We start from the raw sequence: 27,403 nt of genomic DNA, 5'->3' as shown, positions 1-27,403 counted from the left end.
GCACTGTAATATTTGTTTATCTATAGCATCTCCGGGGGAGTGTGTGGTGGGAAGCTGCAGACTTGTCTATTCATTTTATTAAGGGGACACTGCAGCACAGCCTGCAGACAGAGCTGACTAGGTGAGGCACAGGCCACAGGACTAAAATAGTAAAGCATGCTGCTTCCGTTCATGCAGAGGTTCCTCTATTTTCAAGAAGCTAAAAAACAGCCTTCCAAAGCAGGGTCTGATACCCTGGCTGGACTGTTCTAGATACGGCTACGCCCCCTGCTGGAGGTAAGTGCGTATCAAAGAAGTGGCCCAGAGCAGAGGTGTGGCTAACTCACCACAGTAGACAATCCAAAGTCATTCTCTGTGCATTTGCAATATTTCATGATAATTTTGCAGTTGACTTAAGTGGCCCAGAGCAGAGGTGTGGCTAACTCACCACGATAGACAATCCAAAAGTCATTCTCTGTCATTTGCAATATGTCGTGATTATTTTGCAGTTGACTTCATCTTCCTATTTATGTTTTGCTCAGCCTAAGATAAAAAGGTACTGTATTCTCTGAACACATACACACTGACTAAGACTGCTGGAACGCAGCTTGGTAACAAAATGGTTGACAAGAACCAGGTAGAATCGGATGAAAAAACTTACGGAGCTAGCTGTGTAAAACCTTCCACTGCCCTAAGGATAGAACCCAAACGTACTGATATGGCTTAAGGGCAGCCTTTGTGATCTCCAGGTTTGCCCCTGCTTCTCTCCCTCCAGCTTCACTTCATTCCTCCTCTTCTCTTCACAAGTGTGCCAGCCATCTGGATTTCCTGGGGTTTTTTTTGCCAACAGGTGCTAGTGCTCGCTGTTCCTGCTGCTAGGAAGCTTCTTCCTCCACTAATCTGATAATGCCGGTTCGGCTGTTAGGTTTACGCTTTGAATGCCAGCTTTTTCAGCCAGCCTTGCAGGACCCTACCTCCTCAAAGCCGGGAGTTTAGGTATTCTTCCTGAGCCCTCCCACAGCACTCCGTACTTAGCCTACTGCTGTGTGTACGTAAGTGAAGGTGGTAAACAGGCAGTTGTCTGTTTCATCTACCAGATAAGAAGCTCCTAAAGGACAAGGACTGATGAGTGTACCCTTAGTGCCAACCATAGTGCCTGGTCCGTAGGAGGGCATCACTAAGTATTTGCTGCGTGAGAACGTACCCATGAATTTATACACTCTGTTGTTAGGGTGCGCTCCCCAAAGCAGTAATCCTTTTGGATGCTGGGGTAAGACTCTCCCTTCTGTTTAGTTAAGTGGTAAAAACCAACCAACCAACTCACCCGCCCGCCCACCCAGGTGCTTACCAAGTGCAGTAAGTCCTTCAGAAATGGAAGAGAGAATATACATGATGACATGAGGTTCCAGGCTTGCAATAAAGTTCATGTGGTCCTGGGTCAGGACTTCCAGTAGTGAATAGTAAGACTGGCTGAGCTTGGGGTAATCCTGTGGGAGAAGGAGGATGAAAATCAGCTTAGCTGCTGTGTACCTCAGCACGTGTGGAGCAAGATCTTCAATAAAATAGCTTAGCTCCCTTCAGACGGGAAGACAGAAGACCTAGGTGGAGCCAGCTTCAGAGAAACATTCAATCATGGTCACAGCAGGAAAAAAAAAAAAAAAGACTGACATGATGTAGGGCTCGGACCCTGTCAACGAAGCTTAGGGCTTACCAGGAGGTCGCTGTGGGGAATAGAGAGAAGCAGCTTGATGAAGGTCTGTAGAGCATTGTCCAAGGCATCATCCCCATAGAGACGGAAGACTCCAAAATTGACGTAACTCCCACTGAGAGCGGCCTTCAGCATGGAGAAGCAGATGGAGATGCCCTTGAGCTTCAGTGCGTAGACCTGATCCTTCGGGACCTCTCCTAGTGTCAGGATGCGATTGCCTGAGTAGACAAGATACATATTTACTCAATCATGTGCTAACTGACAGTTCACACACTGCCTCAATCCTCTTGGCACCAGCTGGCGCTGTGACACGAGCGTATGAGACCCATGCTGCAGAGTGTGGTGACTGAGCTGGAACTCACTTCCGGGGTTCTGCTCCTCGTAAGCACTTACCATACATTGTTATCATCTTGCTGGTTTCTCTGAAGAGTAAGATGCCGTTGGGGGAAGAGACATCAAACTGGAGTCGCTGGGATCTGAGCAGAGAACACAGAGGAGACAAAGTCGGAGGTATGTTGCTGGAAGACTAGGCTACTTCAGGCTCTCCCCTGAGTACGTTAGGTGATACTTTTTGCACGAAGACATGCAGATTACTTATCCTAATGTGAAATAACCAAGTTAACCCAAGATAACCAGTGACGTAGCTTGTATCTTGAAGACCAACATACTAGATTCAAGTTCTGCTGCTCAAACTGAAAACATTTAAAAGAAACAAAGAATATGAGGCAGTAGATAAAATTATTCTCTTAAAATTCTCAATTTGCTTAAAGTTTAGCTTTTATCGCAGTCACTTCTTGGTCGTACTAACTCACAGCCCTTCAGACTTTCATCTACATTCACCTTTACAGCTTCAGTAGCAACTGAAGGAGGGGTATGGGCATCGCGTCCACTTTAGAAGAGGAAAAGCTGTAAAGGGACTGAGAATGTTACAAGGGGAGTGAGGTCAGGAGGGCAAACAATGTCAACAACCTGAGTTTTGGGTTCCTGACTGTACCCTAGACCAGAGCTCCTCCTCCTTGGTGTGTTCTACTGCTTAATGAGCGTCACGGACCTCGTGGCTGGTAAGGTCTCAAACCCAGAAGTCCTCTTGATTCTTTCTTCCTCCCCTCCCTACACAGAATCCATCAAGAGCCAGCTCTGCAATATGCCCTGAACCCACCCGTCTCCTGTGTGGTCCTTCTGCTTCCACTCTTGCCCCTGTAGTCTCATTCTCCACGTGTAGCTAGAATGACACCTTTTAATAACGTCATGATATCATTTTAATTCCTGCTTAGTATACTCCAGTAGCTTCCCGTGTCATGAGAGTACACGCCATTCTTCACCACTGCTGTACTGAGTCCCCACACGATCTGCCCGACTCGTCACCTACCTTGGCCTCCCCTCCTCCACCAGGCTCCAGCCAGTGGCATTCTGCTGTCTCAAGTCCCAACAAGTTCATCGCATCTTGGGACCTCTGCAGTTGTTTTCTGTTTAGAATGCTTTTCCCCCTTATCCTTGCAGGATACCAGAATCTTTCTGCTCATTCATATTACCTTCTCTGAGAGGCCTTCTCTCCTTCCAATTCCCCTCTGTTTTATTACCTTATTTAACTTTTTTCATAGCACGTACCACTGTCTGAAATTATCTTCCACACTTTTTTTTTTACTGTCTGTCATCCCCCCAGAATGCAACATCTAAGTGGGCAGAGGTTTTGTCTGGCACAATCGATATGAAAGTGCCTAAGTGGCAAAGAGTAGATGTTCTTAAATGTCTATTTTATAAATGAATAAGTCTTAACTATAAGCCTCATGGGAGGCTATAGCTTCTATGAATATTACCCACTTCTTCACTAAGACAGTTTTAAAAATTATTAATTCTCAGGGTGCCTTAAGAGGCAGATACAGACCTGAAATTCTAGTGAAGTCAAGGTGCTAGAATTTTCTTTCCTTTCCATCCCTAAGTTGCTGGGCAAATCTAAAATGTGGTATTTTGGAAATCTTTCTCACTTTCAAGATAAATCTTTACCAGTCCAGCTGTAATCTGCCTAACAAATCCCTTTCTGCAGAAAGAGTTCTGACACGTCTGCCTCCCTCTCAGTAGTCTCTAGGAAATGTGAACTGTGGAATGTGATGGACGTGGCACCATCACTAAATGTTAACTTTTATACACGTGGGCAGGGAAATCAGAATTTTGGTTGCCAAATTCACTTCTCTTAAGAGTGGCTGTCTTGAGACTCTTTTTAAAGTGACTTATTTCCTGCATGCAGCTATGGCTTTGTGTGGTTGGGGACACCCTTCTTTCAAACAAATAAAAACATACACTGTAATCTTCTAGAGGTTTTCAAATTTTGATAGCAGTGAATCTTAATATCTTCCACAATCTGCTGTAAACACTAGATAAGGCAAATTATCTTAGGGATCTCTCAGATAAAAGGGCAGCTGTACCCTTTGAAAATCTCCCTGCTTACCTATTATGAACCAATTCAGCCATTAGCTTGAGCACAGGTGTGGTACAGGCTGGATCATGGTACCATAGCTCAATTGCCCGCTGGAGAATTGGCATGTAGGATGGGTAGCTGTAAACGAAAAGCTAAGGAAGAATTCTGAATCCAGAAAGGTACAGAATTTAAAATAATTTCTCAGCACCGGTCAAGCACAAACTGCCAAATTATAGTTCTCTAATTTCCTGTCTCTTGCTTGCTAATCTTAAGAGTGTTTCTAACCAGAAGATGCTAAAGTGATTGTGTGTCCTTTAACTTGTAATAGGCATCTAACGACACATTGTAATTTACATAATGCCTTTCTTCTGAGGAGCACAATATATTTCATATTCTTCTATCCTCTTACCACTTCTGTAATGTGACAGGGAAGCAGCTAGTTCCTTTACATAACTATCTGAGAAACAGAGGCACTTAGATTTGAAGTGATTTGTTCAAGGTTATGAAGTTAGTAAGGTCAGACTTTCTAATTCCTAGTACAGCTATCTTTTTTTAGTAGATTGAAATGTCTCTCTTTTCTAAGTGTAGCAAAATTCACATACAGCAATTCCACAGGCATTTATATAACTGGGACCCAAAAGAGAAACTGAGAAGCCACCTCACTCATTTCCCAATCTCAGTGACCAAAGCAGGCGGCATCATATTATTGGACCACTGTGGGATGACAGCTTACAAGACATATGGCAGGCCTTCTGGGTAACTCTTCACCTTCTTTTGCCTCACAACTCCTTCCCCCCACCTTCCCTGATGACTTCATCACCCATTCACACTCCAGTCAAGGCTTGCTGTGGTACGCTCCTAGTTTGAGTTAGGATACATCCATTCAAACAGCATCATGAAGCTGGTCTTGGCATTGAAGGCGAAAGCTATCCCTCTCAGGTCTCTTACTAGGCCAACTAGAGTTCGCTGTAGTAGAAGGCAAAAATATGTTAAGATACAAGAAAAACCAAACCTATAACCACCTGACGGGGATTTCACATATCTGTAATCAAATTCTTCCTCCCATCATTCAACAGATACTCCTTCCCAAATATTCTCAATCGATCTCTTCCATACTAGAATGGAATCTTTTCACTTGGAAAATTAGTTTTGGAAGCTTTTTATACCAAGAGAAAGGGATGGTTCCTGGCCCATCATGGCAAAAATAGAGGCTGATAAAATTTTAAGACATTAATGTGATAAATCATATGTAAAAAGTAGAAAAGCAAAAAAGCTTATTCAAGAAGAGGTAGGGGGAAAAAAGGCAAAAAAGTACATACAAGAAGAGGGAGAAGAAGCATATTCCTAAAGGTCTGGTCCACATCTAACTACAAAGGTGCCAGTGCCACAGGAATGCAAATGCAGACTCCGCCAGAAGCAAGACAAGAGTCTACAGGTATCTGCCCTTTGGTTGGGGGGTCTGGAAATTAGACTGATGTGCTGGACCTTGGACCTATAAAGTACTAATACTATACTTCTAGAGAAAAAGAGTGAGACCCAATGAGGTTAAATAATTTGCCCATAGTTGTGCTGGCAGGTAGCAAGAGGGCCAGGGTTAGGACTTACAACACCAAGACTCCAAATCCAGTGCTCTCTTTCTCAGTAGAACTTTTACTAGTGGGCTCTGAACAGCAATATAACCGCTTTCAAAAGCTAACAATCATCAGTAGGCACAGTTGGGTATCCTGACTCATTTATCAAAAATGTCTGTACTTCTGCTAACAGTCTGCTTTAAGCAAACAGTTCTATTCCTGAACAGATAACATAAGCTCAATTTTAAGTCTAAGACATGGGCAATCTAAAAGACTTGTTATATGAGGCATGACAAAGATATGGCGATGGTTGTAGTTCATGGCCAAGGTGGTTCTTTCATTAATTTTACTTGTTTTTTGATGGGGGAAAGGGCTGATGTTCACTGATATCCCTCACTTATCCTTGACAGTGGTTGATACTCTATCCTGTTATTGATCTGTTCCACATTAACCTTAGCTTGGAATGGTACCCATCTCAGACCCCAGAACGCTGGAGTAAAGAGGAGAGAGTTGGGCAAATGGTGTTGCTCTCTGACTTACCTGCTAATCTGGAGAGAGAAAACTAAGAGGCTTTCGAAAGATGAAAAGGAGAATTTTAGAGTGTCAGGTAAAGTCTGGCACTTTGGGGGGCAATACCCCTGGGCTATTTGGTGGGTCTAAAATTCAGTATCAGGGTCATTATGAACACTGCAAAAAAGTCCTACAAATATTAATAGTCTAGTGTTTTCTGGTTTGGGTACAGAGATCTATAGGTAAAGAGAGCAGGTGTGCATGAAGTAAAAAGATGAGGAAAGCAAAAAACCAAGAAATGACCATTCTGACAGCCAGAAATTAATAACTAAAGGTAACTTTAAAATTCCATTTGGATGGAAATTCACAAACCCTTCTAAATGACTCATGGGTCAAAGAAGACTTGTGGATTCTGGAGACCTGTTCCACAACAATATGAATATACTTAATGCTACTAAACCATTCACTTAAAAATGGCTAAGACAGTAAGTTTTATGTGTTTTTTATGCCAATTAAAAAAACCAAAACCAAAACACACTTGTGGAATAATATACCTAGAGGGATATTTATAGCTTTAAATGATTACATCAGGAAAGAAGGGCTGGAAAGTTAAGAAGTTACAACCACAGAATAACACCAAGGAAGAAGCATGAAGATAGAGATGAAGAGTAGAAATGAATGAAATACAAAACACAGATAAAACGGAGCGAAAACCAAGCAAAAAGTGACAAATCTCTGGCAAGACATCTAGAAAAAAGAGAGAAAGCACTAATAAGCAGTATTGAAAATGAAAAGGGGGCATAACTAAATATACAACAGAGATTAAAAAGGCAATGAGAAAACATATAAAATAACTTGATGCTAATACATTTAAAAACTTAGATAAAAAATCCTAAGGGCTGTTTAAGAACACACTTTAACATAAAAATAGAGTTTATAAACTTACACTGGTTCAATTTCAAAATCCTTGAAGTCCAAGAGATTGAGTAAAAAGCTAAATTAGTGGAAAGTTTACGGAGAAGCACTATTTTCTGCAGTGCCACCCAATCTGGTCTCTCTCAGGGACTGCCCTCAACCCGAAGCTGTTCAATCAGTGGGGGAAGGACTCACCTTTGCCTCTTGCTCGTTGAAACTATTAGTACTAAACATCTGGGCCACAGCCTCAAATGCTGCTGTGAGCGGCAGCATGAACTGCTCATACTGATCTTCATCTTCTCCTGCAAGGAAAACAACCCGGGGTGTGACCCCAGTACAAAAAAATGCAAGGCTGTGTATGCATGGAAAATAAGATGGTATGACAGATGCGCAGACCCAAGGATAATTCAGAGGGTGTCCCTTGATAATCCCGATAGGTACTAGTAGCAATTTCAGAATAAAATGTATGTATAGAAATAATTTTTAAACTAGAAAAATCGTCATGGCAGAAATCACCTAGTCCAGGGATGCCCCAATTTTTTCAACACTAAGATTCAATATCGGAGATTCTGATGTGTACAACGTACTGTGTTGCTTATGTTTCCTTAATTGAGAACTATAGTCAGTTGAGAAAGGACTGAGGCTGGGGTATGAGAACTAGACGAGATTTGAACTTGAATCAGGTGCTTGTGGAGGCCCTTCTTTTTATACCTTTCTTTTTGTTTTTTTAAGTAATCTTTCGTAAATATAGAAGGTTTTATAATGTAATTTTAGTAGGATTAAATTTAAATAGCTAAAAAATTATGATACTATTAAGCTTCAGTTTATAAGTTGAGCCCAAACTGCTAATATCACAACCAGAGCCAGAAAGGCGCTTAAGCCCTCCTGGTTCACATGTGCCAGTGAAGTGGGTACTGAGGAGTGCTGGCCGTCTCAGGTGGGTTGCACCTCAATGTGGGAGGAGGGGATTATCTGGCCAACAAGATGCATTTAGGAATTCTCAATTCTCAATTCCCTTATTTTATAGATGAGAATTCTGAATAGAATCTTAGAACCGCTGCACATCAAATGAAAACTTCAGACTTATACTGTTTTTCTCTTCCAGTTACAGGGACCATGATAGCATGATCTGTTCTTGGTGAAATCAGACTGTTATTTCAGATAGTTTTGTTACCGTTGAAACAACAAAAAAACCTCCCCCACATCTAGTTTTCTAGCCTCAAGTGAAAATTTAGAACCATGCCAGATTACTTCACGAGCCTCTAGGATTTATTGCAGTACCTAAATCCACCATGAGGAGACGCCCAAGTGCTGTGTAGAAGGTAGTTCGACACCGCATGTCTGTCAGGTTGGACTGATTGTTAATACCCAAAAATGAAAAGTGCTCGCTCTATTGAAAAAAAGAAAACAAGTTAAAAAGATAAAAACATGGGTCAGAGGTAGAATGCAAGCCAGTAATTTCGAATTACTGAGCCCTTTCAAGCTAATGGCTCTATTATCATTCCTTAAGGGTATAAGGGGTGTTAAAATTAAAAAAAAAAAAACAAAACTCCTGTTATTGTTACCCACAACTAACTTATCTCCGTATGAGTAACAGTCGGTGACTTCACCGTAACTCAGGTTATCTGGATCCCAAACAGCAGCTCTCACGACAGTAAGTGTAACCTGGCAGTGTGACAGGAGTCAGGGCACAGCCTTTGGCGGCAGCAGGGCCGAGGAGCTCAACGTAAACATCTCCCTTGTTTGCTGAGAGAGTGTGTGTGGCTGGAGAGCAGAACCAGGAAGAGGGGCTCAGCCACTCACCGTGTGATTGTTCAGCATGAACTGTACCGCACTCAGCTTCACTAGTTTCCTTACACTACTGTATGTAAAGACAAAGGAAGAGGGTCAAGGAAAGTGTGATGCAAACTAAGAATCTTTAATGTAGGATGAGCACTTTCTAGGTTAGAGTCCTATGAATTCCATACCCAGCTATCTTATTTTTCTTAACCATCTGAGTATGACACTGCCAAATGGGAAAAACAGGTGTTCTCTTCTAAGCAGCATTTAACTGATCAGTGAGAGAATACCCATACCAAAGTCCTATCTGTAAGAAAAGAGATAAAACCCAGCAGTTTCCCCCAAGAATCATGATATCCTAGAGTAGCTTCTCTCAGTGGGGCTTCTAAGAGAGAATTAAGCCCTAAAGCCCACGTCAGGCATCCACTGTGTGGTGAATTAACCTCTCTCCTATGCATTTAGAATGAGACGAGCTATGTACGATCTTTGGGAGAACTCAGAAAAAAGTCACTCAGATCATTTTTATAGGGTTTACTTCTCTTGCAGATCCCTGGTTGTGAAAGGCCGTCTTAGAGCAATTCAACCTTTACAGCAGACTGAGTCCAAGTCAAGAGGAAGTGTAGTGGCTACTTTGATTGCAAAGTTTATAATCAGGCAGCTTCTGCCTATAAGCTGATAGAAAAATTCAGATGGACTCTAATGCCACCTACGCTAAAACCTTGGCTACAAAGAGTGTGGACCTATCAGACAGACCTGTTGGGTGTTTCTGGATCTTAGAGATAGCCAGGAATAAATCTGTGGTAGACTATTAGCTTGTCAGTTGGCTTATTTTTTAGGGTCTGGAATTATTCCTGGATTCTGTTTGGGTATTGCCTTTGGTTCCTAGGAGAATGGAAGATTCTTAAGTACACATACGGCTAAATTAAAAGAGAAATGGAGGAGGCCGTGATTTCTAAGATTGTGGCTCTCCACAGTTCCTGTTTTGCCCAGAAGCCAGCTTAGAAAAGGATATCCAATGGAGAGGTCATTGAGAAGCTGTAGTGTCTTGGAGGTGATTGGTTCACAACGGCCCCAGTACTTCAGGTTGGTGATGCTGGAGGACAAAAAGAAAAAAAAAGCAGGAGATACTTTTGATACGTCTGGTATCTTTGAGAGTTGGGAGAAGAAGAAAATCATCCATCAAGAATCACCACACATCTGCATCACCAATTCACAGACATCACAACCACAAAAAATGGGTATAAAATCTCCGTACTTACATTTGGTTGACTAGAAAAATTATCCTTCAGATAATCTTCACTACTTGGTTCCAAAGCTACACTGGCCCATACCCAGGCCCTTGGAATTCTGGGGCACTCCAGGGCTGATTTCTGCAGCAAGGGTAAGAGATTTCTGCGGCAGTGATAACATGCAGACGTATGCAATTCTGCACCTGCACCATCCACTGTCAGCTGCAGAATTCTAGTAGCCCTTGCTTCTGGATTCTTGGCTGGCAGAGTCCTTTAGACCCCCTTTGCTTTTTTCATCTTAAATGATTAACCAGCTCATGGATACGAGTGTTTAGGATTGGGATGGTTGGAAGGAGGCAGAACGTCACATTGCACACAGCCCTGGGTAATATATTTATGTGGCTCCTAGTGTGTGCTTTGATAAATTGAGCTCCTAAAAAGGGGGAAATGTAAACAAAGGGGCATAACTTAAAAAACAAACAAACAAACAAAAAACCCCAAAAAAGGGCCAATCAGGAGCTCCAACTTTGATGACAATCCAAACAATAGCACTAGATGTTGGAGATTCAAGACTCTCAAAGGGTGTTACGCTTCTTGAGAGGAGTAAAGCCTGTTTTAGAGTGGCACTCTGCTCCTGGGGGCACACCTAGTGGAAGTCAGTGCCAGAAAGTGAAAGCCCGCTCTGGGCATCCTGGCAGCAGGGTGATCTGGTGAGGAGCTGAGCCCCAATCGCTGGGGAGGAAGGTCTGTTTTGCTAATGCCATGGCAGGGCTTCACCCGTGATTCCAGAAGCTGTAGATGAGATTCCGTGTGAACAAAATGAAATCCTTGCCTGTACAAGCCTGGAATGCTCTGGGGCCGGGCCATATCTCTAAGCACAGCTTGTCACACACTCAAATGCACAGTTTTCTGACGCAAACGATCAATGCTGGAATACCAAGGCACTGGCAGCACAATGCCAAGATCACATTTTACAGTTGCAACAGGATTGCAAGGGACTCTTGCTGATGGCAAGCCAAAACACTTACATTTTTCCTATGAAGACGCTTAGGACCATGGTCTCATCATTCAAGCCCAGAACTTCTGAGAGTCGGCGGTACAGCTGGTGGTGTGTTTAGGGAAGAGATAGTAACCAGAAAATACGGATTAGAAAAATCATATCCCAGTATTGTTTTCGTCCTCATTCAGGAGGCTAAGATATAAGAAGAAAACGGACAACAATGCTGGGGAAGTCTTTACTGAAGGAATGAGCTAGTTTCTAAGTATTACTAAATACTGGATAGATGCTGTGAGTTATCTTCAGCCCTGAAATTACAAAAAGACTGTCAAAACCTTTTGTTGCTCTGAACATCACCTCATGTACAGAGACTGAGAATTGCCAATTTGGGGGAGACCAACAGATGTTTTGACTGGTCATTTATTAAACACATCAAGTACTAGAAAAATGGACCCAATTCTTTGATGAGTCTCCCCAAATTCTACAGACCAAGAGGAACTATTTGGTTTATCCTGATACATAAAATCTGGAGATTGTATCTAAGCTGCTCTCTGTCATTTCTCTTAATCAGAAATGCCACAACCAGAAGTGAGAACTAAATGGAGCCAACTGAGAGTCTGTTACCTTAGAGGATTTCTGCACCTGGTCCCCAATGTAGATCTTACGAAACTGTTCAAAAAAGCTCAGCATGGCCAATTCTAGTTTCTCGTTACCCGCCTGAGCCAAGCGAGAGTCTGTTAGGTTCATCAGCTGGAGCACCCTAGAGGTGGAAGAGCAATGATTCTCTCAACAGCAGGATATCCTGGTCCCTGCAGAAAACCAACCTCCCCTGAAACAGGCACACGTCCCCTCTCCTCACCCATCCTATTGGAAAGGCATTCTCTGCAGGCTCTAAGCTCCACTGAGGGAACAAAATTCTCCATTTCTGCCCTGCAGGAACCTCAGCCGAGGAGTATGAATGACCAGTTACGTGTTTAAAACTTCCAGTCGCCTGAGAGGCAGAACTCATAATTGCTTAAAAATAGTGGGAAAAACACTAGTACCAGGGTAATGGTCATCCTTGAAACTTCTGTGAGACCTTGAGTAAAGCAATTTATTTTCTGAGCCCCACTTCCTCATTTATAAAATGAGGTCGATTGGACTAAATACCAGTGGCTCTCAATCTTTTTTCTCATGGAGCCATAAAAGGAAAGGATACACATGAAGGACGATGTTCACAGGCAGATAACCCTTCCAGGGACCAAGAACAGATATGCTACCTGTGACTTTATCCCTCTTCCCTGCACCCATCCCCTCAAAAGAAAGCATACTGGAATGCTGGGATGAATAAGAATGATGCGATTACAAGTGAGTCATTTGGCATTTTGATAGTGTGAAAATAGGTAAACTATTTGTGACATCATGAGTGAATTGGACTCATTGATCGTGTTGGAACACTCAAGTTGAGAACCAGTATATGAGACACTGTCTAAATTCAATCTATATTATGACACACAGTATCACAGCAGGCTACAGAATCAGAAAGGTATTGGATTTCATCTTTATTAAATCTTTGATCAACTCTTCAAAAAATGCCAGTGTGATATGCCGTGGAGACTTGAGTCAGGATTAAGGCCCCTAAGGGCAGATGGGCATCTGATAGATAAAGTGGGGGTGGAAAGAGACAAATGGGGATTTTCAGAATAAGAACAAAAATTATGCATTGAAATGTCTGGGGACCAATACATTCTAAGGCATCATGTTAAAATGTGTTTATCCCTAAGGAGAGCATCTGAAAGTTTAGAACCCTTCAGGGTAGCAGTTCTCTGCAAGGTAACAAAACCACTTTCATAAAAATACTAAAACATTATTTGCCCTTTCACTCGCATTCTCACATGAGGGTGCAGTGGGGTTTTCCAGAGGCTATAAGACGTGTGATACCACAACAGACTGAATGCAGAAGCAGAGAGGAGAATCCAGCTGACTTCTACTATGCCAGACATTAAAATAAAGCCAGTTTTCTCATTCACTTCTTCTGAAAAAAGTTATTAAAAACATGTTGACATGAAATGGGCTTGTTACTTTTAAACAAATTCATAAATATTTAAAAAACTTCTCAGTTTTACTTTCTAATACAGTAAGTATCGATAGATATAGCTTACATAAACAGAAGCTCTTTGAGGGCCTCCATACTTTTTAAGAAGGTAGAGTCCTGAAGAAAAGGTTTGAGAACCTCTGCAGGCTATTAAACAGTCCTGTCTTTTTATTTCTATGTTAAGTCAAGTTTCAGAAATCACTAGATGCTCATTTATAGGTTTTTAGTAAGATTAGAATCACAAACACGAAGTAACTTGAGATCCTGTACGAGGGAAAGTGTATGGTCAAGAGATTTGAAAGGCTGTAGAAATTCTGTAATTCCATCTTTGGGGATAGTTGAAGACCCACAGTTTCCTATTAGACTTACTCTGGTAAGGCAAAAGCAGTCCACATTTCATTAACTCTTGAGATACTGCACTTAAACAGAACTAAAAGCTACTCTCCACTCTGTATCCAATATGCTTAATTCTATATCCATCATTTCCTTTGCTGAATTACTGCAGATGGTTTTTTAGTAAGGACTGTAGGCATAGTTGTTGCTGTACTTAATAAAAGCTTTGAATTTGAACTTGTAACAGTTCTTCATGGGCAAGCAGCTTCATAAGATTATATTTATATTCTATAAATGGGGAGAAATGCACTAACAGAAGCATGTCAAGTTCCCTGGTCTCACGACCCAAAAGCGGGTGGGAGGGTCATAGCAGTGAAATAGGAAGCCTCCATGGGAGCACTTACCGACAGACAAGCTCACCGTCCATAGCATCTTGCTCATCAGTGCTGGCAAAAGAGACCCGGCCACCAATCACTGCGCCAATGATATAAACCAGCCACGTCAGCCTTCCTGCAACAGGAAGAAGACCCATTAGTGTCACCACCAGTGATCATTTCATGAGGAAATTCCACACTGTGAGGTTCATTTCTTACTATGAGCTTCCTTAATCTCAAGAAACTGAAAAAGTCATAAAGTTTAACTTTTCTTCCAGAGAATAGCTACTACTCTGCTCTGGTAAGGGTGATGCCAAGGGCGAAATTCATTAGATAACCAAGGCTCCCCTATCAGACAGGGTCGTTTACAGTGCAGTGCTTTCTTAAAGTTAAACATACCCACTGCAGGTATGATTTCAGGTGCTCCTCCCTAGTTCCCTGTGGCATTTATTATCAAATATTCTTTTGTGTATATGGAGCTAACTGATGATGGAAGAATTCTGGGGGGAAAGGTGAAAGAGAGGTAGCAACGAGCGAAAGCGTGCTGACAGCACCTTCTGCCAGGCCCAGTCCACTGTCCACTCACCCTCCTGCACTGCAATGTCCATGGGGCTGGCGCTGGCACTCTGGAGCAGCTCCTGATAGGACTGGGCAGACTGGTCAAACAACTGCACAAGGAGCGCACACGTCTTCTCGTATTCACAGCGCCCGATTGTAGACAGCTGGTCCAACTGCTGCTGGACCAGACCTGTATCCTCCAGGGGATCTTCCAGTCCATCTCTACTCCCAAGGGAAGAAGGAAGGCGCTCTCTTAAAATAGGCCTACTGATTTCTCCGTCGCAGCAGTTCTCCTCCATGTATCCACCCCGTGCAGTTGTAGAGGCCCACATCCCAACCCCACTTTTTACCAAGGAAGGAAGGTTAAGAACAGGTGGAAGGCAGGTGTCTCAACCTAGCTTCAGTCTCCCGTAGGTATGTTCTGCCCATTGGTGTCTAGTCTTCCAATTCCCAGTCGCTTAACATTTGTCTGCCACGATCCTCTCAGTCCTATGCTTCTCACCCCTAAAAAAGCTCTTGGTTCTCAGCCTCTTGTTTGTTCCTGACTATAGTAAACTTTGTGACTACAAGTAACCTGTCCCTTGTGTGAGGTCATTGTGACCAGATGTGTTTTGGAATTCAGAAATCTTCAGATTTTAGGGAGGCACTATGATGCTTCTACCATGTAATATGAACCCTCCCTGGGCTGTGGCATGTCAAATACAATATTCCTGTAGCAAAATGTGTAAGTATTATGAATAGTCACACGAAGTAGAATTTTTTTTTTTTTTTTTTTTTGCGGTACGCGGGCCTCTCACCGCTGTGGCCTCTCCCGTTGCGGAGCACAGGCTCAGGACGCGCAGGCTCAGCGGCCATGGCTCACGGGCCCAGCCGCTCCGCGGCATGTGGGATCCTCCCGGACCGGGGCACGAACCCGTGTCCCCTGCATCGGCAGGCGGACTCTCAACCACTGCGCCACCAGGGAAGCCCCGAAGTAGAATTTTAAAAAAATGACTATAAATGGTCTCATGTCAGCACATCTCAAGTTTTGCCACCAAATGAGTTTTGTGCCAAACTTAGGAGAAAAATTAATTTTCACATCTTAAATTTCAGAAATGCAGATGAGGCACTGTGGCTGTATACCAGGTCTTGCCTTATCCACTGGTTCCTAGACCTGAAGGTCTTACCGTAAGTTCGCCATGTACTGTTACATCATCATATGACAACCCAGCAGCAGCACCACCACAGCAGCAAGCAGTTCAGAGCTGTGCGTTTACCATGACCCACACATGAGGCCGGGACACAGTAATTTAATCCTCATTACAACTGTGCCCAAGAGTACACAGCTATTAACCGGCTACGTGGGCCCAGAGCCCATACATGTAACCCTCCCAAGCATGGCCTTGCTGAAACTAGCTGAGTCCTCAGGAATAGAAACTATGCAGCTAACAGAACAGTGCTTTCCAACGGGCGGCCTTCACAAATACTCAGATTTTGAAATGATTCAAGTCATAAACAGTTGAGACTATAATTCTTACGACAATTAAATGTACTTGATTCTGAGCAAATTAAGAATCTGAGTTAAAAAAAAAAAACAAAAACACCCCAAACCTTCAGAGTCCAAGTAAATTCCCCTGAGAAATACCCAATGAAAAAAGTATACAAGATAGGTCCCTACACAAAGAATAACCTCATTCTTTTTTTTTTTTTTTTTTGGCTACGCCATGCAGCAGGTGGGATCTCAGTTCCCCGACCAGGGATCGAACCCATGCCCCCTGCAGGAAACTTGGAGTCTTAAACCATTGGACCGCCAGGAAGTCCCTAGAATAACTCCATTTCATATAGGTCATTTCTAAAGGGTCTGACATTTCTTTACTATAGATTTCTGGTCCAGTTAGTAGTCAAGGAAGACAGAAACCATGTGTCAGTATAATGCAGTCAGTGATCGGCTGCCTGGAGTTCTTACATCTTCTAGTAAGCTCTGGATTGTGTAGCTTATTTATCTGCTTATTTCTTTAGAAGTTCACGTTAAGCACCTATATTTTACACATTATAATTGTTGTCATCTATAGCTTATCAATGCTTCTCTCATGTTTAAAGGAAATCAGTGGCAAGGACAAACATTATACTGATATACTCTGTACTCAAAGCTACTGCTATGGTTGACGAAGGGACACGAATAGGATATTAAAGAGAAGGACTCTTCTGGACTTCATGCTCTCCTCAGCTATTGTGCTAACGTGAAAAAAATGCCCATTATGGTGGTAGCTCCACTATGACTCATATCAAGTACGCTTTTGCCAACTGGGTGTCTGATCTTCTGGCAAGTCGGACGCCAGGCCACCTGTGGGGAAAGAGGGAGGCTGCCCCAGTGTCCTTACCTCAGTATGATGTGCACAGATTCCAAACGGGATGTGATGTAGGCTTTGGTGACCTCAGGAGTGTAAGTCTCCAGCATGTGGGGCTCTGTGGCTTTCACGTATGGCACGGAGGCTGCCAGCCGCTGCCACAGGCTCAGGAGATAGTGCACGCTATTTGGGGCAAATTCCCAGTGCTGAGGAAAACCAAGAGAGTAGGAGGCATAGTTCTCATTTTTGTACGTAATACATTAGTCCCATGCCATCTAACACAAAAGATAAAGACTTTTCTTAAAAAAAAAAAAAAAACGAGAGAGAGAGAATGAGGATAAACTTTGATGGGCTTTGCTCTGTGCACGGCAACTAGTCTCATGTGTTTAGTGGTATTTCAGAGATTAAACATCCAGTGAGAAGAGCTGTTCTGAGCTGGCTGAGTAACTGGCTCTCATCAGTAGCACGAGCATCTTGTGGAGAACTTGTTAGAAACAGAGACGCCAAGGCCCCAACCTGGACCTAGTGAACCAGAAATTATGGGGGTAGGACCCAAGCACCTGCATTTCTCATCAAGCTGCCCAGATGATTCTGATGCAAGCCATCGCCTGTGAGAACCACTGCCTACACATGACTAAGAAAGAGAGGGCGCCGAGTCTCTCTTCACTCTTCTGCCCAGCTCCCTGTTCCAGTCTTGCCTTTTCTGGGGGACTACAAGGGAAGTCTCCCAGTCTTGAATCTAAATATTATTCTTGCAGTTCCCTCATGCTCCTCTATCCACACTGCTTGCACTTTTGTAATGTGAACGAGTAGCTGCAATAGTAACCACTCTGTGCAGGGTTGCCCTATACTTACATTCGCTTCTGCCGAGGGAAAAAGAAATTCTTACAAGGTTAAATAAAACCAATGAGTAAGAGAAGAGGTTCCAACGTTTAGGAAGAAAGGGACAAGCAATCAAAGACAAACCTGTAGGCTGGTCACTGTGAAGTTAGCTATCAATCGGATGACCTCAGGGTAGTTTTCCACCTTTACTAGTTCTCCCAGTTGATAGTTACTCTTCAATCGGGCCAGTAGTCTGCAAAACTCATGGTAATTGTTTGGGTCTGATAAACTCTGGTGACAGCACAGGGAGGAAAATAAAATGTAAAATGTGATTCACTATACTTCTTCCCGAATGACATCTGGGATGATGGCATGAGGAGAGGGGGGAATCTGCTGCAGGTCATCATTCAGAATGACACATCTGTATAATGTTTAAAAGCAATTTTTTAAAAGTCACTTTTAAAAGGGATTATTACATCTATTATCTCATCTGTCCATAATAATCATCCTATGAGATGGGGTTATTAGCCTCAACTGGAAGAGTCCGAAACAGAAGCCCAGAAGGACAACACTACTTGCCCAGGGCTGTAAAGTTGATTAACGGCAGAAAACGCGCACGATCTAAGATGTGACTGGTCTGTTTGCTTCCCACCAATCAAATGAAAAGTAATGAGATTTTTATTTTCACATCTGTTAAATCTGTCATTAAGCACAACTAAACTACAGTGGCAAAGTTACACAAATATTTCATATATTATATCATCTTTGCTACAATAAACGTACTCCTATATTAGTATGTTTATGTATTTTATTATATACTTATATCAAACACTTTTCATCTGTTTGCATACTACACCAGCATACTTGTTTCCTTACATATGTCCTCCTCTATTAGAGGAGGGCAGGTTTTGTTTTGCTCACCACTGAATCCCTGGCACATGGTAGGTGGCTCCATACAATTTGTTGATAGAATAAATGAATTTTTAAAAAGAGGGAGACAACAGAGTATATTTAAAAGTGAACTGTTTTTATGATATTTTCTAGTGTGGAGAAGAAATACTTAAAAAAAAGAGGTGTTAGCTGAGTCTTTGGGACTGAAAAAGACAAAAGGGCAACTGAGTTATGGAATGAATATCTGAACGAGAAATAGCTCCCCTCCCACCTAAATGTAGCCCTATACACTTAGGTAAATAATGTACATTCAAAAAAATGGAAATGAAAACAAAAAACAAATTTTAGATTCTTAGTTTCTTTGGGAAAAATGACTAGCTCTATCCTTATTTTCCTTCAAAGTGATCCCTTCCCTAAAAGAATGCCATTTGCAGCAACATGGGTGGACCTAGAGATTGTCATACTGAGTGAAGTAAGTCAGACAAGGAAAGACAAATATCGTATGATATCGCTTACATGTGGAATCTAAAAAAAAGGGTACAAATGAACTTATTTACAAAACAGAAGTAAAGTCACGGATGTAGAAAACAAACTTATGGTTACCAAGGGATAAGAGGGGGAGGGATAAATTGGGAGACTGGGGTTGATATATACACACTACTGTATATAAAATAGGTAAGTAATAAGAACCTGCTGTATAGCACAGGGAACTCTACTCAATACCTTGTAATGGACTATGTGGGAAAAGAATCTAAAAAAAAAGAGTGGATATATGTATATGTATAACTGATTCACCTTGCTGTACACCTGAAACTAACACAACATTGTAAATCAACTATACTCCAATAAAAATGAACAACAACAAAAGGGGATCCCTTCCCACAATTCCTACGTTCCTTAAACTAGAGGATACAAGCTCCTCTTCTGGGTAAGTATTATTTAGATCTACAAATATACACTCACTTAAATCTTCTGAAGGATGACAGACTGAACTGTTTTCTCTGATTTCTGCTAAGTGTGACCTCTAGATTGATTTTTCTTTGGAGCCATAACAGATAGGCATATACTAATCATACACACATATACACACACAAGTAAAAATAATTTCTCAAAAACCTTACCTGTGGGTTTTCCAGTATTCGTTTAACACCATCAACAAGGTGAGAGAGAAACTTGGCCCTCTCTGCATTGTTAAACAGGGATCTTCTAACTGAGGCAATCTGTACTAAGCACGATAATACCTAAAGCAGGGCACAACCCAAACACAAATGATCAAAAAGACTGTATAGCTATTTTCATTACCCTTTCCCCTGCTGTAAATATTCTTTACATATAGCACTAATGCTGTTCTTTCAACCCCTGCTACCATTATAATGATATTAAAAAAAAGATCAACGGGGATGTAGCTTAGGATATCTGAAACAGCTTTATTAAAAGAAACATAAAAAGAGCATCAGATCCAGGTTGATTGTAACAACTAGTTAAATCCATAGTTTGGAAATTCATCTACATTTTATTCTTTGACCACCCTGATGGCTTCTTTGATTTGTGTTTAAGATATATATTGAAAGCTTGAAAATACCAAGCAATTCATAGTTTAAATAATGCTTTAGATTTAGTTTTTTTTTGGTTTTATTAAGGCCTTTTGGCTAATCAGCCTTTGCTATGTACTGCTATAATGAAATAACCAAGTCAGATCTGTGCCCTAAAGAAAACAGGTTTTAAAATGAAAGCATTTTCCCCTTTCCCCGCTGTGCTAGGTATTTACATTCTGTTTGCCCCTCCAGATCTATTTTCTGCCCTTCTCCTCCCTGTCTCTGCTCCCTGGGAGGCTGACCTCTGTTGACTAACAACAGCCAAGTTCCCTTGCCTTCTTGCTTCTCATTGGCTTCAACCATTGGAAAGTACCAGCAGGAGATCAAGGGCAGGAAGAAAGAGGAGCCCCCTCCCCACCCCCAGCTGGGCCATGGTTGGCAGAGTTTCTCTACCTCTGGTGAACAGCCCTCCCCTGAGTCACAGCTTCAGCTCTCTCCAGGGTTTCTTCCTCTTGCCCCTTGAGGCTGCCCACTATTGCTAGCCCCAGGGGGTGTACATCACCACCCCTTGTTGGATTCCCTTAATTTTGCCCACCCCTTTACGAACAGTCCTTTCATTCATTACCCTTCTTAAGTGTGTTACCTTTTCCTGAAGTAAACTTAACGATACAAAAAACACGAACTCATGTTTCTGCTAAAGTGAAGGTCCACATTAATTTGGAAAAGTGCTATTACCAGGAAAGTAGTCTACTGCAGAAAAACTACGCAAAACACCCACTTACTTTACTGTATTTTCTTTGCATGTTTTGTACAATGGTATTTTATACCAACAATCTGAAATATCAGACCAACGCCTTTTAGGACTTGAATGAATTTTGAGATTTGAGGAGGTTAATTATTGCTTTAAAGGAGAAATGCAGCATTCCCAAGAGGTTTCAAATGTTATTCAGGGTAAGTATGCAAATATGCCTTCCCAATACAGCTTCCATTTAGCACTTATGTAACATATGCTTGAGGGATTTTCAGAAATTTTCTTAGTCTTGACAATCTTCAAATAGGCAATATAAGGTGAATTCCCCACATTCTAGCCTGTGGCAATTTGAGGGATAGTAAAAAGCCAGATACAAAGGGGAGACCAAAAGAGCTTGACATCTGCAGCAATCTGTCATTAATGACAGGAACAACTATTTTTGGCCACACTGCGTGGCTTGCGGGATCTTAGTTCCCCAACCAGGGACTGAACCCGGGCCCCTGCAGTGAAAGCATGAATTCCTAACCACTGGACCGCCAAGGAATTCCCAGGAACAATTTAGAAGGAATTAAGACTTTACTGTGAGAACCTTTAGGTGACAAGCTTTATCTCAAAAGGCTAGACAACTAACCCTAGTATTTCTATGCTTTACTTCTATGATTTTGTACAACAGAATGAACATAAGGCTTATTCACCAATTGCTATGTACTAGAAATAGAAACTGTGGTCCTGACTCACCAGAGGTGAAAACGAAGGAGGGATGGAATGATACAGGTCAAAAAACAGTTGCAGAGTTGAAGAATCTAAGAACGCTGAAAGACAAAAGAGCACTTTACTGAGTACGTCTGCACAATGCAGCTGGCACACTCCGGTGCTATAGTCATCGGGGAGCATATCTTCCTGATTTCTTATCTTACAGAATGTTTATTTCAGTTGAAAGTGATAAGCTAATAGGGGCTTTTTGTTTTCCGTTCTTTTTTTTGTTTTGTTTTTTTTAAGCACTTTTTAGCTCCTCTAAGAAATGGATTCATTCTTCTGATCCTCAAACAACTTAAGACAATCAGAACTCTGTTCATAGCAAGAATTTTTATCCTTAGGAATACAATACCAAGCATAAGCACAAGTTCTTTTATTTGATTTTGTTTTTAAAGTTAGAAATTCCCTCAAATGAGTAAGATATCAGAAGTCTCTAGGTGATTAACGTAAGGTCAAACTCACATCCGCCAGGAACCCAGTAATTAAAGAGTTCTCCCTGGCTGGGGGATCCTCCAACAGCCTCTCTCTGACTTTAAAAAGACCCATACTGACATCCTAAGTTTTCTCTAAGAGCAAGCAGGGGATTTGCCAGGGGTTCCTGAGACCACCCTGCAGACTCCAGGTAGCGTGGAGAGGCAACCTGTTTCAGAGGGTGTGACTGTATTACCTGATCGCCAGCTGGTGGGAATCTGTACCGTGCACAGGTCATCTGAGGACTCATCAGTAGAAGTGCCGATGAAATCAAAGTTTAGGCAGTTATGAGTGAGTTTGAGCAGTTGCATCAGCAAGCCATGCTGACTTTCATCATTCAAGTTCAGATTCTTTCCAGAAGCCTGTAAAAATGACCACATATGAGCCCCAAACAATCACTCCTCTCTTCCACGCTTGCTACCAGACTTACGAGGAGGCCGCTAAGCCAGAAAAGGAGGGTGGTATTCCAACACAGTGAAGTGACGTTTCTCTCCCAAAAGATGCTGCACTTCCATCGCCTTCAAAGTCCTTCCATCACTATGAAACTCCTAGCTCCTTATTTACTATTAAAACATATTTACTATAAAAACATGAAGCTGGGGGCTTCCCTGGTGGCGCAGTGGTTGAGAGTCCGCCTGCCGATGCAGGGGACACGGGTTCGTGCCCTGGTCCAGGAAGATCCCACATGCCACGGAGCAGCTGGGCCCGTGAGCCATGGCCGCTAAGCCTGCGCGTCCGGAGCCTGTGCTCCTTAACGGGAGAGGCCACAGCAGTGAGAGGCCCGCGTACCGCAAAAAAAATAAATAAATAAAAATAAAATCACAAAAAACCATGAAGCTCGTATTTAAAGAAATTCCCCCTTTGACACTTACTCTTTATATGCTGTTGGCATCGTGGCCACAGTGAATTCTGAAGCAGTATGGGATGTTTGGTTACTTTATTTGAATTTTAGATCCTTATCATTTCTAGACAGGGCTGGACTAAACTCTGGAGGGAGTTCTAGTAAATTTTACACCCTGCCCTGTCTTCCTTCCTCTTTTTAACATTACCATCGCCAGCATCAAGAAAAATCTTTCAGACCACAATCAAAACAAAATCACCACTGAATTTTATTTATTCATCAGAGCAGTGTACTGGCCTATAGCTCAATAGTGGTCCAGAGCTACGGTGACTATGAGATTCAAATATCTACCAGCTGTGACCTCAGTGACTGGCTGGCTCATTGTTTTTGACAGAATCAGTATTAGAGGAGGTTTCAAGGCTCAGTTTTCTCAAAAGCTTTTTCCCTCTAGAAACAGCTTTTGCGAGGCAGCTTGTGAGCTACAACAGCTTTTGCGAGGCAGCTTGCCCAAACTGAGAATTTTTTGGGAATCCTGAAGTAAAACTAGGTAACTGAAGGAAAAGATGGACATCATTAACTGGGACAAAAGAAAAATCCAAACTTGCTTCTAATCGTACAATTGAGACATACTGGAAAATGAGAACAAGAACAAGAAAACAAACAAACAAAAAACCCCCAAACGAACAAAAAGCCAGAGGCTAATTCCATTTGGCTTTCTATAGCGACGAAGCATCCAAACATGGTTATACATGTGTAGAACTCACAAGTTAACATTTCTTCCTTAGTTCAAGTCTATCAATAAATGAAATACAACTTTCTATTTTAAAACTGGTGATTTCCTTCTGTGATACTGTCTACCCCTTCAGGTTATGAAATCTAAGTGGATGTTAAAAATTCAAAATCTGCTTTTCCTTACAGATGTTGCTTGTTTATTTGCTGCCTGTAACTCAGCAGGGGACAGGGAAGCCAGCCTAGTTTTAGTATGCTAACAATGTAGTCTGAGACGGCTTTCAAAGCACTGAGAATCCAAACACCATAAAGTGAAGATGCCTTTACTCCACATAGGAAGATCTTATGTGGATATAAAAAAAGCCAACAAGAAAAACCTCAAACTTTGTGGTAAACTAGTTCCTTTAAAATAGGAGCATGGGATAAGTGTTCACATACTGCTCTTTACCTAGGGGAACAGATGTGAAATAGGGAAATCACAATTCTTTCTTACAGTTTGGTAAGTTTCTTCCACAGCTCGGACATATGTATTACGTGAGACATGACGATGATTAAAGAGATGCATAAACTCTCGTGGGGTCATAACAAGTCCCCACTTATTCTCATCCTTTCAAAAGGACCTGTGAAGCAGGTCCCAACATACAATCTCACCTGTTTTAGCAGATTGCAGGAAAGAGTGAAGATATCAAATAACGATGAATCTCGGAAAGAAGAGGCTATTTTTCTGTGCTTGGTTAAAGGATGGGTGGTGTCTGCCTGTGCAGAAAAACAAACCAACGCAAGTTTTAGAATTAGTTGCAAAGAAAAAAATTTTCTTGTAGACTTCAAGTAAACTAGAAGGATTTTCAGTAAGACCAACATAAATAACAAAATACATTTTAAACATTTAAGTTACTGTTAGACCATATTTAGTGAGAGAATGCAGATGACAATAAGCTGCTAATAACAGCTAGCCAGGATATCATGTCTCTACTGCATACAGAGGGAAGACAGAAGGAGAGGTGAGTATCTCCACTGCAAAGTTTTAATTTCCTCTGCACTCAGGGAGGTAAAATTTAACAAACTGTTGGAAGACATTGCTAATAATTTCTATCATGTTGTATTGTGGCTTAGTCTCAAAACCAGACAGTAGCAAGGCTTGGGTTTTGGTAAACAATCCAGTCAGGGCTGAAGTTACTACAAAATTTCTAAAACAGTCATTGACTAACAGCCGTGAACTTAGGATAGACGATAGCCTGTAATACTCTCTTCCTTCTCTAACGTATTTCAACGTGCAGTCTATACCACAGAAGTGAGTACTTAAATTAAGTGGTTGTATTTGTCTCTCATTTACTCCTCTGTTCTTGTCTTTTCGTCATATTTTAAAGGTTTTTGTGGTCAAGGATTAAGTCTTTTACTTCTTTAGTAGGCCCTCTATTTCTGACACATAGTAGGTACTCAATGAGTGCAATAAAGGAATTTCAAGGTTGCCTAGAGTAATTTCAGTCCAACCATTTACTGTAAGCTTAAATCTCTTCTATATGCTGTTTAGTTCAACCAGGAGGGAGTTCATTTTGCTTTTGGCACATTAAAGAAAAAATGCAGCAAGATTTCTGATAGACAACCAAGTTATGGAATGCCCCCTTAATTTTATTTCTAAGTTCAAATAGGAATGGTAACAGAAATATGTTTTCTGATATAAATGACAACCAAAAAAAAAAAAAAGCCAATAGGAAACTAAGTTACATAGAGGTTCAAAGTGTTCCGATTTTTGCTTCCGTGTCACTGTGTTATCATAAATGTCGTGGATAAAAAGGTGATGCTAGATTATATACCAGATGCTATATATAATCTGTTATACTGATCATAATACAGAGAATAATTACATCTTAAGTATGTCACACACATTTCTATTATTTTCTTAAAAAAGACAAAATTTCGAAGATTTAAAAAATACCGACACTGATGGATTTTCTGGAACCAAGCTTCAAAGGGGAGAGCATTAACCCCACAATCTCTGTACTTAAGTTAACGCATGCTCTCTTACTACAAGGGTAATAGTGGGTAAATAATAAGTCAGTTGCTAAGAGCACAGGCTCTGTAATAAGCCTATATGGGGTTTGAATTCATATACTGTTGCCAGGTAACTGTGACACTGTAGGCAAATTATTCAACCTTTGTGAGCCTCAGTTTCCTTATCTAGGAAATGGGATAACCAGAGTCCCTATCTCACAGGACTATTGTGAGAATAAAATTAGTATAAGTAAAGTGCTTAGAACAGTGCCTGTCACATAGAAATCACTCAAAAGTGTGAGCTATTATTTCGATAATTACCAACCGCAATGGGGATTGCATGTGACAGAGAACACAAGATGGACTCCAGATTTTAACGGACTATAAGCTAGTGCATTTAAAATAGTACCAACTCACAGTTAAAATTTCTCAGGGTTAATAGAAATGTCTGCATAAATACAAGCAGTAGCAACGATGCCAATGTAATTAATAGCTGACAACTGAAGGGTGAGATGTTACAATTAATATTAATTCTGGCCTGTTCAATAATTATAACATTTTAGCTGGATACAAAAGTAAATGACTAAAAAATAATAGCCAGAGCAAAAGAAAGCCACTGGTGTTTCCTCTGTAGTAATCTGTGACATCAATGACTATTTAAAAAAATTACCTGGTATTTAGCAGAACGTGTCGTGCATTCTGAAAAGACTATCAGCAAAATCTTTAATAACAGCACATGAGAACTGATTTTTGAATCTTTACCAACACATTAATTTATACAGCAGAAGGGGCACCACCAATGATGCTGGTTTCCTAAGTTCTGACTTAGGACCGTTGCTCTCATCTCTAACAATGAACATTAATACCACTGAGGAAAGCTGAGATGAGAGGAAAAAATATTCCAGAGACAGAAGGGGATCTGGATATTAAGAGTGAGGCAGACTGCACTTACAGAGGGAAACCCAATGGAACTAGTTTGCTTCAAAAGGGCATTAATCACTTACCGCAAAAGCACACAACTGCCAAAAAAGATCATCCCACACACAGCAGAAAACACCAATACTAAGAAAAAATATGGCACTTACTTCAATGAGGAAGGCTGTAGCACTTACTTGATTAATTTCATTGGTTAGCTGAGATAAAATTGTGACACCAATGATGCAGTATTCAACACTATCCTGGTTTAAAAAAAAAAAAGGCAGAAAGAGTTGGCCTGTGCAGCTTGATTTCAGCATTTGGAATGCAGTCATACTCTTGAAATAACAGAGTCCTGTGCTGCTATTAAAACTGCCTAGACGATGTAGCAAGAAACTGTAGTTTAAAACTTCTGCTTTGCAGGACATAAAATCTAACCTGCCATAAAAGAAGACTGCTAAATCTGACTTCAACAAAATTGAAACCCTTTGTATTTTAAAAATACCCTTAAGTACCATACATACCACAGAAAGAGAAACTAGCAAATCACATTTAAGATAAATGATGAACGTGTAAGATAATTTACAAAGAGACTGTATACAAAAAAGGGCAAAGAACCCGATAAAAAAATGTACGTAAGATATAAACAGGAAGTTCACAGAAAAACAAAAATAAGCAGTAAATCAGCATATGAAAATTTGTTCTGTCTCATCTGTAACTCAGATGCTGAGCTACCAATTCTTTCTACCTACCAAACTGGAAAAATAAAGCTGAGGTCACAGGGTGGAGGTACAGGGAAATAGGCATTCTTTTAATTGTTGCAGGGAACAACTTTTTTTTGAGGGTAATTTGGAAATATCCTTGCAAACCCAAAATACACACATCCCTCTGATTGAATAATTCAAAGGCTGGGAAGTCACACTATAAACA

General features: G+C 41.3%; 1 protein-coding gene across 2 annotated transcripts in view; it reads right to left on the bottom strand.

Moving 5' to 3' along the window:
- XPO7 (exportin 7) overlaps positions 1-27,403 on the bottom strand; it is an 85,654-nt gene that overhangs the window by 6,000 nt on the left and 52,251 nt on the right. For both annotated transcript variants that reach the window (XM_081236692.1, XM_081236693.1), the window contains exons 5-24: positions 26,671-26,736; positions 24,218-24,322; positions 22,193-22,358; positions 21,508-21,581; positions 19,605-19,724; positions 17,737-17,883; positions 16,804-16,976; positions 14,472-14,665; positions 13,916-14,021; positions 11,729-11,864; positions 11,136-11,209; positions 9,891-9,971; positions 8,903-8,966; positions 8,381-8,489; positions 7,295-7,401; positions 4,981-5,069; positions 4,134-4,241; positions 2,081-2,163; positions 1,691-1,905; positions 1,328-1,466 (exon numbers count right to left, since the gene is read on the bottom strand). In XM_081236692.1, coding sequence (XP_081092818.1) covers positions 1,328-1,466; positions 1,691-1,905; positions 2,081-2,163; positions 4,134-4,241; positions 4,981-5,069; positions 7,295-7,401; positions 8,381-8,489; positions 8,903-8,966; positions 9,891-9,971; positions 11,136-11,209; positions 11,729-11,864; positions 13,916-14,021; positions 14,472-14,665; positions 16,804-16,976; positions 17,737-17,883; positions 19,605-19,724; positions 21,508-21,581; positions 22,193-22,358; positions 24,218-24,322; positions 26,671-26,736 — 2,356 coding nt within the window. The remainder of the gene's footprint in view (positions 1-1,327; positions 1,467-1,690; positions 1,906-2,080; positions 2,164-4,133; positions 4,242-4,980; positions 5,070-7,294; positions 7,402-8,380; positions 8,490-8,902; positions 8,967-9,890; positions 9,972-11,135; positions 11,210-11,728; positions 11,865-13,915; positions 14,022-14,471; positions 14,666-16,803; positions 16,977-17,736; positions 17,884-19,604; positions 19,725-21,507; positions 21,582-22,192; positions 22,359-24,217; positions 24,323-26,670; positions 26,737-27,403) is intronic.

The sequence above is a fragment of the Mesoplodon bidens genome (genome assembly GCF_964165515.1).
Source record: "Mesoplodon bidens genome assembly, chromosome: 6".
Classification (NCBI taxonomy): domain Eukaryota; kingdom Metazoa; phylum Chordata; class Mammalia; order Artiodactyla; family Ziphiidae; genus Mesoplodon; species Mesoplodon bidens.
The sequence above is the reverse complement of the archived record's forward strand: the minus strand, read 5'-3'. Positions and strand labels throughout refer to the sequence as shown.